This window comes from Egretta garzetta, unplaced genomic scaffold (genome assembly GCF_000687185.1).
Source record: "Egretta garzetta isolate BGI_Z169 unplaced genomic scaffold, ASM68718v1 scaffold454, whole genome shotgun sequence".
NCBI lineage: Eukaryota > Metazoa > Chordata > Aves > Pelecaniformes > Ardeidae > Egretta > Egretta garzetta.
In genome coordinates this window covers 1,071,048-1,083,372 of record NW_009259429.1, presented here as the reverse complement: position 1 = coordinate 1,083,372, position 12,325 = coordinate 1,071,048, and the positions used below count along the sequence as shown (strand labels likewise).

General features: G+C 40.4%; 1 protein-coding gene across 1 annotated transcript in view; it reads left to right on the top strand.

The window, feature by feature from the left end:
- The window catches only part of ANO1 (anoctamin 1), a 45,877-nt gene that overhangs the window by 30,912 nt on the left and 2,640 nt on the right, over window positions 1–12,325 (top strand). The window contains 11 exon segments of the mRNA XM_035892634.1: window positions 1,371–1,448; window positions 2,540–2,614; window positions 3,932–4,133; window positions 4,846–4,903; window positions 4,905–4,946; window positions 5,565–5,622; window positions 5,717–5,817; window positions 6,262–6,407; window positions 7,890–8,042; window positions 10,232–10,284; window positions 11,955–12,139. Of these exon segments, the coding sequence (XP_035748527.1) occupies window positions 1,371–1,448; window positions 2,540–2,614; window positions 3,932–4,133; window positions 4,846–4,903; window positions 4,905–4,946; window positions 5,565–5,622; window positions 5,717–5,817; window positions 6,262–6,407; window positions 7,890–8,042; window positions 10,232–10,284; window positions 11,955–12,139 (1,151 nt within the window).

Sequence of the window (12,325 nt, the reverse complement as noted above, 5' to 3'; positions counted from 1 at the left end):
GGCCATCCCTGGGGCACAAGCATCTCACCGATGGAGAGTGCGGTCCCCATGAGCACCTTCCCTGCCCATTCACTGAAGGCTGTAATTCCTTCCCTATTACTGTCTGTCAGCAGCAGACCAATTTGAAAAAGCTCCTTTTCTCCCCCATATACTGCTTTCCACCCTACCTGAGGTTATTTCCTCCCTTAACTGCAAGAATTCTGCCATTCGTATGACTGTGGTTTTAAGCAGAGAAGTAAATGCTCTGGCATAAACAAAATCTGTTGACAGAAATTCCTCTTTTGTACCTGTTGCCAGCGGCACAGTAGTGTGGAACCATGCACTAAATTGGAATTTTATGAAAACCCTATGAAAATACAACTGCAACAACCATGTTAATATTAAATATGCTCTAAGAGACAGATTGGACTGGTGTTAAACTGAATGTGTCTGATTCTGTCATGTGCTTATACTTGAGGACTGTTGGACCCCTCTTAAAAGATGCTGCAGAGCCGATGGTGGTATGTTCCTGTTAATCTATAGGATGCAGCGTGTAAGCGGTTCAGCGTCATGTGCAATACCTTACTCGCAGCACCGCTTTAAAATCCCTTGCAGAAGAAAAAGAATTTGGGTTGCTGCCCTTTTATTGGCTGGATAAACACTGTTGGAATATAGACTTCCCTGTATTCTGCTAAAAAATCTGCGCCTCACTGTACTTTAGGGTGTATTAGGAATTCAGATCTTAAATGTGGAAGATTACAGTAATCAGACAATTAATGAATGGTGGCCTCCAAATGTTGCAGCATGAAAGCTGAGCAATTAAGAGAGGGTTTTTTTTTTTTAAACAGACTATTTATAACTTTTTGGGCTGCGTTCAGTTTGGATGTTACTAATTTTGGAAACGTGAGAAAAGGAGTTTTTTCTGAAAGACTCAGTAATTATCTTCCATTGGGATAGAGAGTGTTAAAGTTGAAATTCAACAGTTGTACGACAACTTGGAAATCTTCTTAAAGAGGAAAATATCTAAAGCTAAACCAGAAATTGCTCATATTTTTTCAAGAGGAGTCCGATTAAAAAAAAAAAAAATTAAAGGAAAACCTTTTTGGACACCATCTGGGAACAAGAAGGGCACAATCCTAAATTAAAAAGGGAATATCCTTTGCAGGATTGCTTGATCTACCCCAAGAATTGGGGCAAGAGTTTGTCTTTTGTTGTTGTTATGTTTTATTAACCTGAAGCTGAAACACAAAGCCTTAAGCAAACTAATAGAGCATTCACTCGTGGCTGAACTGCTATGTACACTGAGTCAGTAGAGTATATCGATTAATTCAGCAGTGCTTTGTAATGCTATATTGCCCAATCCTTTTTTTGTTTCCTTTGACTGCCATCAGAAGCATCTGTATTTTCCAGAAGAGACAGCGAACAAATGGAGACAAAGAGTTAAGACAGTCATGGCTGGGGTGAAATTGGTTCTTTTTATTCAAACTTATGAAGAAACTCAAATTATGAGTAATTATGGAAGACACAAATCAATTTGTTTTTGATTGTTGAACTTTGTTTAATATTCACATTCAGTTCTGGGTTTCTTCCTCCTCCTTCCCCTGTTCCTTCAGCACTCTTTGGGACACACTTTCCATGCACTGGGAATGGCACTGCATGGCTAATCTTAGATTTACCATCCTGGACTGACGTTACGTTTTGCAGTGGAGCATGGGCTATGTGTTGAAAGAGTTGCTTGCACTTCCCTGAGACAACATGCATGTAATAAAAATAGAATTTCAGTAAAATTTTTACGTTCATTATAACGTGTGCATCATCTTCCCATAATATTCCTTTCATTGTTTATTTTCTGGTGTTTGGAAACAATTCCCGGCATCAAAGTTTATGAAAGGCTTTAGATGATCAATACTGTGCTAAATGAAATTTTCATAGCCAAATTCAGGCAGGGGCTGGTTGACTGAATTTAGGGCGTCCTCTAAAGAGTTGTTATACATGCAACTCCTATTGGCATGGTCCATTGCATACCGTGTGGGTAGTCAGGTAGTTAAAAATCTCTCATACTGAAGGAATTTCAAGTCTTACCACACACCAAAACAAGATCTTCCCTTGTCAACTGTGCGTTCATCTTGGAGTTACACAGTGGCATATTTAATCTGTGTTTCAGTGGAACCAGTTGTGCAACTGCGAAGCTGGAAATATTAACTGGGGAGGGAGAGGGGAAGAAGGAGAATTTTTCTAGGGAAAGCAAAAGAAAATATTTAACAGTAGGAGAGATCTTCTTCATGGTTTATGACAGACTATTTGCATGTTTTCCTTCAAAAAGTATACAGAAGATCTGGTTTATTTATACTCGCAGTGCAGGCGCTTGACCAATTTGAACCTAGATACGGCGTAAACAATTTGCCTGTGTGGAATTGTAACTGTAAACACTGTGTCTTTGCATCTTCTAACTGGTTGTGTATTTGTTGGCCCTTTTTTTCCCCTCTCTGTTTATGTCACGTGCAAAATCACACACTCCATCTTCATTAAATGTATCCTTTTTTCCCCCCCAAAATTTTAGACAGATAAAGAAAAGCTGACATGGAAGGATCGTTTTCCAGCCTATTTAACGAATTTTGTTGGCATTATCTTCATGGTAAGCATCACCCAGCAAAACCTGCAATTTATGTTACCGAGTCATCGTATAGAACAGAAGTGACAGAAATGTTAGTGAAACCGTGACTGACTTTATCAGATTGATGTGGCTCACAATGGCTTCTCCCCAGGGAAAAAATTCAAACGTTTTATTGTTTTATAATTGAAAATCTGCTCAAGAGCTTGTATTTCTACTTTGCCATCTCTTTCCAAAGAAATAAAAATTCCAAAATAGGGTAAGGGAAAAAATGAGGGCATGGAAATGAAAATTACCACCACCATTGATGGGATGCACTTCAAAAGTAGAGAGTCCTCTCAGAAAGTAGTCAGGAGGTAGAGAATGGCCTCATTTTTATACCAAACTTTTTTGAAAGAAATGATGTAGCCAATTGCAATCCTGACTGCAAGGATTTTTAATAAATCAGTCAAATCTGGGGTTATACCATATAAGAGGAGAATTGCAAACGGAGCACATAATTCAAGGAGAAGGTAAAATAATGATGAGAGCAGCCTTTTCCCATTTGCTGATAAAGCATCAGCATTTAAAACAAATTTTGAAGGAAATAATAATTCAAGACATGGAACAGATTTGCTTAAGCCCTTTCTAAAGGTACAATACACCAGACTAACTCAGTTCATTTGTTTTTTTGGGATAGGGATTCTGCTTTGGGGTTGGTTGGGTGGTTTTTTTTTTAATATTTGTGTTTCCAGAATGAAATGGAGTAAATCTAATCTTCTCAGCTGAAGAATCAGTACCTTATGAGAATCATGTTTTAAAATTATTCCTCTATTTAAGCAATGAAAAATTGAGTAAGATTTTGTGCACCTTGACATTGCCAGGAAGATTTATCTGATTTAATTTCAGTTTGGGATTACGACAGCATCACAGGCCCGGGTAGGGCATTTGAAGGCTTGTGTGCAGACTACAGCTGAAATACTCCTCTCTGCTTCAACCCTGGATTTCTTTTATAATAAAGCAAATACCATGTATATATGCTCTTGCTGTTAGGGCTGAAAGGAAGCCCACTAATACTTTTAATATATGCAAGTAGTTTGCATTTAGGTGCCTTTAAAAAAAAAAGCCTTTTGCATGTGATTGTGGTATCATTGTATCAATTTTTTTTTCATGTGATGATCAAATTAGTAGCAAAAGAGGATCTTTTCCCACAGTTTATCAGAGCGATTGGGAGCCTTAATGCAGAATTGGGTGGACTTGGGATGTGGCCCAGAGATCCCTTTTTAAAAGTCATTGCTGAAACCCATGCAAAGTATTTATAGTTAAATCTTTTGCAAGAGGCTGTGCTATTCTTACTTGCAGGTTGGGCTGACGTTTGCTATAGTGTTCGGAGTCATCATATACAGGATCTCAACTGCAGCAGCGCTGGCAATCAGTTCAACTCCCTCGGGCCGGTCGAGCGTTAGGGTCACTGTCACTGCCACCGCAGTCATTATCAATTTGGTTGTCATCATCATGCTGGATGAAGTATACGGCTGCATCGCAAGGTGGCTAACTCAGATCGGTAGGTTGAAATCCTCAACTGATACTTCCTAGAGTGATTTTCAATGAGAGTACCCAAATGACTGGCTTTTGTGATTAACTTCCAAGTGGTGAGCAAACCCAGGAAATCCAAATGTGCTTACAAATATCAAAGCACACATGGATTTGGCTTTATTTTAAAAGTTTTTTTCTTTCAGCAGTAGTAGTGCTAATCACTAGTCCAGTTATGGGTGACAGGGATACAGCATAAATTCCTGTACCTAATCTTGAGCTTCGCTCTTCTACATCACGCAACTACTGTTTTCATTTTCTGCCATTTTTTAGTTGGCATAAGACATGCTGAGAAATGCAAAATTGTGAGGTGCAAAAAAACACTGTAGAAAAAAAAAACAACCATTGAATCATTTCCAAAAAGCATCAGTGACAAAAGGTACAGAAATCTTTTCAGATAAATTCTTGTCCATTTGCAAATGATTATCATGGAGGTCACCCAGACGTGGAAGGAAATTGGAATTGCTGTTGTAACACATCTGAACAGTGGGATCCTCAGCAGATTGACCACTGACCTCAGTGAGACCATACTGCTTCAATATATACATATATATTACTATAAATGTATACTTGTTTGTTTAAAAGATGGCTGGTGTTTTCCAACGTCCACATTTATAAGATCTTGAAATGTTCCAGGTAGGATAATTCCTTAACGTTTCTTACCCGTGTCATGTTGGTTCCAGAGGTGCCAAAAACTGACAAGAATTTTGAAGAGCGGCTGATTTTTAAGGCTTTCCTTTTTTTTCTACACACCCATTTTCTATGTCGCTTTCTTCAAAGGCCGGTGAGTAATGCAAAAGGCTGTCCGGGGTTTTAGCTTGTTGCTTATGAGACAGCTGTAGCTGAGCTAAGACTATAGTTGGACAATAAAGTAAATCTGGTTTAAAGACTCCTTGGTATTGACCCAAAAACTCCGCAGCCTCTTGGGATAAAACACGGACCTGGTACTCTACTGTTTCAAATTTGTTAAAGATAACTTTGTACGTTCAGATACAATCCCCCATCAGGCCATTTACCCTTGTCTATTTACCACTCTTGACTTTGTATCATAGCAAGTATCATCTCTCTTGCAACCAGCATGAAAGCACAAGGCTAAAATTAATACTCTGTTGTGGCACGTTCTGGCTAGCGCAACAGAAATGAGGATTACCTTAGAGGATTTCTGCCAAGATGTGCCTATAATATTGTAGGATTCAAGACTTGCAGTTTTACTGAGTTGTTTACTCAGTAAACAGGTCTTACTCTTTGAAACAAAACCAAAGATAATTATTCTCATTCGCTTTTTCAGGACTAGACATTAGGTGGTCCCACTCAAAGGCATAGAGTTTGACATAAATGACTTTAGGAATCAAATATAAAACATATAAGTATGAAGTTCATAATTCTAGCCATTGTGCCCTAGATTTGTTGGACGTCCAGGAGACTACGTCTACATTTTCCATTCTTTCCGAATGGAAGAGGTAATGGTGGTTTCCCCCTGCCTGTGATGACCATCTTCCCCTGCTGAGGGGATGCCGCAGATGTTCTGACTGACCTTTCCTCTGTCCACCCTAGTGTGCTCCCGGCGGTTGCCTAATGGAATTGTGTATCCAGCTCAGTATCATCATGTTGGGCAAGCAGCTGATTCAGAACAATTTATTCGAGATTGGCATCCCGTAAGTAGCAACTTTTGTTTGGTTGGGTTTTTTTTAAACACGTGTTTTTTACGACGCATGCAATACACTGTGTATCTGCTGCCCCTTGATGTGAATGTGGTTCCTGGGCTACCTGCAAGATTTTTGCAGTAAGCCGGTGTCTGCTGTATTGCAAACGCTTTGCTGCAACTGCATCCAGCAATGCAAATGTCTTTGAAAAGTGTTAGGCAACACCTTGCTTTCCTGCTGGTTTGCAAGAGGTGCAATACTGAACATGCAATTCAATTATAACCATGTTTTAATACCTGTATATGCTGATCGCTGATACTTTTAGCATATTGTGGCTCTTGCACAGTTTCTATGAAAATAGGTATGGAGCTTATTGTGTCCATTAATGTAAAATAACTGAAAAATGGGCACTGTGACCGGTCTGGCACGCTAACTAATCATCTTCATTTCTCCCAGAAAAATGAAGAAATTTATACGCTACATGAAATTAAAGCGCCGGCGTTCTTTAGACCATGAAGAGCACATGAAGAAAAAGCAGCGTTACGAAGTAGACTATAACCTGGAGCCTTTTGCTGGACTCACCCCTGAATACATGGAAATGAGTGAGTGAGGTGGAATGAAGGCATTTTAAACCATAATTACTCTGACTAATTGGGACGGAGAGCTGAGGTTTTTGCACTGTAGATTTCAGTGGACAGCGGATATGAGGCATAACTTAATTATTAAAGTGCTTTGTCTCAGGCTGTCGCGTGTTTCAGCCGACCACTGGCTGCTTCAGGAGTGAATTGTGCTCCCTGCTGCTCCTGAGCCCTTAATTTTAGCACTATATTTTAGGTATTTTCTTTCAAGCCATGTGACGTGTCACTGTCAAGTTCCAAAAGCAAATGATTAAATGGCATACGCTTGAGATTGTGAGGCATGTTTTAGCATCAGTTGCACCCCACACTGGAAATAAGTTACTTAATTCAGATTTGACAATTTCCACTGCATATTCGCACACCAGATTGTTTCTGTTTTCTGAAATCTGGACTAAATCTTTTGAGAGACATATGTGCCTGTAGACCAGGTTGTACTTGACAGATCACATACAATTTTTTTTTCAAATAATGTATTATGTTGAGTGAGTGATACTGAAATTAAGCACTGGGTATTAGCTCTATAGTGCTGTGGCTGTACAACTGCATTTCTTTTCCTACTTTCAATCTTGGAAAGGCCGAGGACTGTTTGACATAATGCTGTTTGCTACAGTATCAGACATTGCTGAAGGATCCATCTTAAAAGATAAACTTTATTTAGTATTTTAAGGAATGAGTTAGGCAAATATGGGGGTAAAGGATAATGAAGTATGCTAATACTGCAAATTGGCATGACCAGTAAATGCAAAGGCAAATTAGAATATCTGATGACCTTGGTGTTCAAAGTAGTTGAAGAAGATTGAAATTTAATGGTACAAACTACGAGGTCATGCTGTCAGTTCCTAAAAATAAGGAAAGGTGCAGTTAGTGAGATCAGCAGAGGAAGAGAAAGATGGGGCTTTAAACATACCAGGATGGGTATGACATTGATGTGATGTCCTCATCAAAACAAAAGCAAATATGATCCCCACCTGTAGGAAGCAAGTTATTCCCAACAAAGGCAGAGAATCAGTTGTGTCCTTTTCAAAGCCCGTATGTTTCTGTTCTTCAGAAGAGAAAGCTTCAAGTGATTAGCGAGGGCTAAAAACCTCCTGGGTGGAGCATGGCAAGTTTACGTAGAGCTAACACAGTCGCTGCCGTAATCCTGCTTCTTCAGATCACTCCCTTGCCTGCCTTGCTCACAGCAAAATTGTTTTAGGAGCTTCCTCATCCTTCCAGTTACTTTGCCTTGCCTCAGCAGCCCCGAGTTTTGCAAGAGGGGCAGCTGGCCCTCCCATGCCAGAGTGGAGCAGCGGTCAGACAAAAACCATGCCTGATGCAGAAAATGTGGTTTAGTCTCCCAGCAAGCGTCATCTTGTTAGAATTTGAGGGGGTGGCACTGGCGAGATGATGCTCACACTCAATAAATGCTGACCACAGCCATTGAACCGGTTGCTTTTTTCTTTTCAGTTATTCAGTTTGGATTTGTAACTCTGTTTGTTGCATCCTTCCCGCTGGCGCCTTTGTTTGCTTTGTTGAACAATATCATTGAAATCCGTCTAGATGCAAAAAAATTTGTTACTGAGCTGAGGAGACCGGTAGCAGTCAGAGCAAAGGATATAGGTAAGTGCACATTGCTATTGTTATCCCTGTTTGTTTATTCCTGGATTGATGGCAGGATATTATTATGCTGAGTTAGTTTCATTAACAGGAAGATATTTATAGGAAAATTCAAAACATTAGACTGTGGCTTAACTGTGAAGTGTCATAACTTATCGAGGCTTTACTTTCAAAATAGAAAGGCCAGGGCTTTAAATTCAGATTAATATTTTATTAAGCAAACAGCATCACTTTTCAAATCAAAATGATCAATGCAATAGCGAAATGTCTTGCATAGTTCTGCACATCAACAGTGTGTTCTGGCAATGCAGTTTTATTGCAGAAGCAAAAATTTCTGCATTTAAAAACTCTGGACTGGGCTGGCGAAATATGCTTGGGAATGAGAGGAGACTCAAGAGCGTGTGGGTAAATGTATCCCTTCGTCCCTACCCAGCGTGAATGTCAGAAGGGTGAAGCTTGAAAGTTGCAGTGAATCTAGCTGGAACGGGGCTCTGAGGTGCATGGAATTGTTTAGGTTGGAAAAGACCTTTAAGATCATCAAGCCCAACCATTACCCTAACCCTGCCATCCCACCACTAAACCCTGTCCCTAAGCACCTCATCTGCCAGGCTTTTAAATACCCGCAGGGATGGGGACTCGAACCCTTCCCTGGGCAGCCCCTTCCAGTGCTTGACAACCCTTTCATTGAAAAAATTTTTCCTAATGTCCAATCTAAACCTCTCCTGGCACAACTTGAGGCTGTGAGGTTGTACGGTGACGACAGACCAGTCCTCCCCTTACTGCAGGGGGCTGTAACACCTATGGGTATACGTAATGAGGAAGCTATTTCTCCCAGGTGTTGATTACTTATGAGTAAAAAGGTCATTAAAATAATTGTTCATATTACAGAGCCAGTCAGCAAGCGCAGAGAAGTTTATGATTTGTTACCAAACTCGGTGTTCATTCTGGTATTGTGCAAGCAGAGTTTTTCCTTGGGCTCATCCTTTGCCCTAGGATGATCCTAGAGTTGAAGAACACATCATGGTTTGTCATGCTATTGCCTTTACCACAACGTTGCTTTTGGGGTGTTTCATGGCTGGGTCATTTGATGCTGTGAGCTATGGTTGCTGGTGGAGATGTTAGGGGCGGTGTTGTTGGTTTTTTGGTTGCGGTGGGATTTTTCTGAGGGTGGGGGTTTTTTTTGTTTTTGAGAGGGTGTTAGTTGCAATTTATTGCAATTCAATCCCACTCGTATGCCTGAAAGAACCCCACTTCTTTCAGAGCTATCCCAAAGTCGGAGACTGTGAGATGGCCACAGACAAACAAGAAAAGTTTTTAGGGCAGGAATCAGCAGAATCAGGAAAGGGAGAAGGTCCTACCTGCTAAAGGTGGTGGGTAACCACCGGCAGCAAACAGAGGTCTATCTCTGCTTCCACTGATACTGTAATATCTTTTCCTGAAGTTCAGTTCCATACTCTGTCTAGGCTGCCTTGTATATTCTGTGCCAGAAGACCAAAGCTGTATGGAGTATGAGTTAGTTATCAAGCACAGGATTTGGCCAAGCTGGAGGAGTCTTCCAGGGACGTCACCCTGTGTAAAGCCTCCTACATCTTCCTTCCTCTTCAGACCAGGAATAGAAGAGTGGCTCATCAGGGCTGTAACCACATGGATCTGGTAGCAGCACTGGGTTTTTCCATCAAGACTGAATTTTGCAGTTTGAGTACATCAGCTAAGGAGAAAGTTTCAAGTTGTCCCTAATGACTAAGAGGCTGTTAGAGAGGCCAGGCACAAAGTTGCATGACCGTGTACGCTAAACCAGCATGTTATGTAGACTTTGGAGAAGCCCTTCCATGAGGAATGGGCTCTGGAGAAGGGGAAGGGGCAGAGCTGTGGGACTTCATGCATTCTCCTCAAGCATTTGCAAAGTCTGAATGAAATTTCATGATGTTTTTCTTTTCTGCCCATGCTGGCATTCCTCTGTCTCACACTTGCCTTCCTCTTCCTCAAAGAAGCTTTCAGCTTAAAACCTCAAAAAAAAATAGGTGCCTAAACATAGCTTTGGAAGACAGAGTTTGGCTCCCTTTACTTACAGGTCATTAAATACAACTCCAGTTCGGCACAGTCGTAAGTGCTTCTAATGCTGTTAACTAAAAATGTAATTTATCTAATTTTAATGACTTGAATGGCATTTACATGTTTGTCTCCTTCCTTAGGAATCTGGTATAATATCCTCAGAGGTATTGGAAAGCTTGCTGTCATCATAAATGTAAGTAATTCAGCATGAATAGAATTTTAATTCAATAGGCTGGCTTCTCCATTCTGCTCCATTAGTTTTATTTCAGCATAAATCCCTTAAAATCAAGTGCAAGCATATAAGTAGAAATTTTCTGAAATATTAGAGAATCAGTGTTTATTTTAAAGTTGTGATAGCAATAGGAATAATATAGAACAGTAAGTAGTCGCAGCTTTTTTTTTGGAATGTCTTCATAAAACAGTTTTGCCCTTCAAACAAGTAAGACCACAGATGCTTACTTTTGCTCTTTTGAAATGCCATCACTAAGATGATGTATTTTTTTATTTCAATGCTAAAACCTCTTTAGGGTCCAGTAGTCAAGTGGGTGCGAGTCAGTTCAGCTCATCAGAGCACAGTGTCCCTCCATTGAAAATCTGGCCTCGAACTACACTGCTATCACTCAGATAGCTCTGAAAAGCCATGAATATATTTTTGTTTACTTCAACAGTGAACATCCCAGCTCTTAGAAGATTTTACGATGCCTTAATATATTCATTTATGTACTTATCTAATACTCTATATGAATAGACATCCACAACAATTATCTTCCTTGCACCCCACCTGGGGAAAGATAAAAAAAAAAGCTGTATGAGAAGCTGCAAGCATGTTTGCAATGCAGCAGAACGGGGTCTGTGTAAGGCTTACGGGCACATGTCCATGGGCCCTCTCATTTTTTTCGCCATTACCCAGACTGGAAATCCCTTTGTTCTGCCCACAGGTGTCTGTTGTGCTATGGCCAAACCATTCTTTTGGTTATTTGGTATCCTGCCTTGATTCGTCTTTACCATTTCTCCTCTTTTCCTTTGAAATAATTTATCTGTTTTTTTTTCTTTTTTCTTCCATGAAGTCTCTCTTCATCATTTTCCAACATTAGTTTTCCCGCTTTGATCTATGTACTACACTTCTTTATCGTAAAATAAGTAAAACATTTTGTACTGTGTTCGTTCCACATGTACATGAGATTTACGCCAGTGAGAACATTTCATAATAATGATAAATGAGAAAAGCTGAAGTTATGAAGAAGTCAGCTGAATTGGCTGTCTTTCATTTTCTGTATTACATTTTTAGAAAACCTTTTTAAATAACCAAACAAAATGCAATTTTTGTGACCATAAAAATAAAACTGGGCTCACTCTGCTCATCCTTTTATCTTGATGGAGTTAAAAAAACCCATACAATTGATGGCCTTGTGCAACGCGATGAGAATGTAGAGTCAATTCACTGTCAGCTGTTTGCAGAACAGAAAAGGACTTGGAAATCCATCAGCTGGACCTTACACCATGCACCAGGGACAAGCTGTGGCTGGGAGATGGGGATACAGCGCCGTGTTTTGCTTTCCTCTGGTGCTGGGGGGCACAGCCACTGCGCTCTCCGGGGAGGTGTAGTTGTTATTCACGTAGAAATCTCAGTCAGCATGGAACTACTCCGTCTAATATTCTGCAACTCAGAAGAGTTAGCAGTAAATACTACCTTGGTGCAGCAGTCAATGCTCCATTTTTAGGGTCCCGTGGGCTGCAGTGTCCCCCCCTTGTTTTCTGAAGCAGCCCCTGAGTTGCGAGTTGTTTGGGCAAGACGGACTCGAGTATGTTATTAACTGAACCACTGCCTGAATATTGCGCTCACTCTTTACTCTTATGGCTTAGGCATTTGTGATCTCATTCACATCCGACTTCATTCCACGCCTCGTGTACCTGTATATGTACAGTGAGAATGGCACCATGCATGGCTTCGTGAACCATACACTATCCTCTTTTAATGTCAGCGATTTTCAAGCAGGAACAGCCCCAAACGACCCCATGGATCTTGGCTACGAGGTTCAGATATGCAGGTACTCTCTTGAATGATAACTAATTCTAAGTATTCTCACAGCTGACTAAGAACGGGACAACTTTTTTACATTCCTGGGGCAGGTCCCTTGTATTTTCAATACCTTTCCAGCACCTTGGTACCCTTTTAGATCAGGTGGATCAATTGCCTTAAATGTCTTGGCTTACATGTTAAGCAACCACAAAAC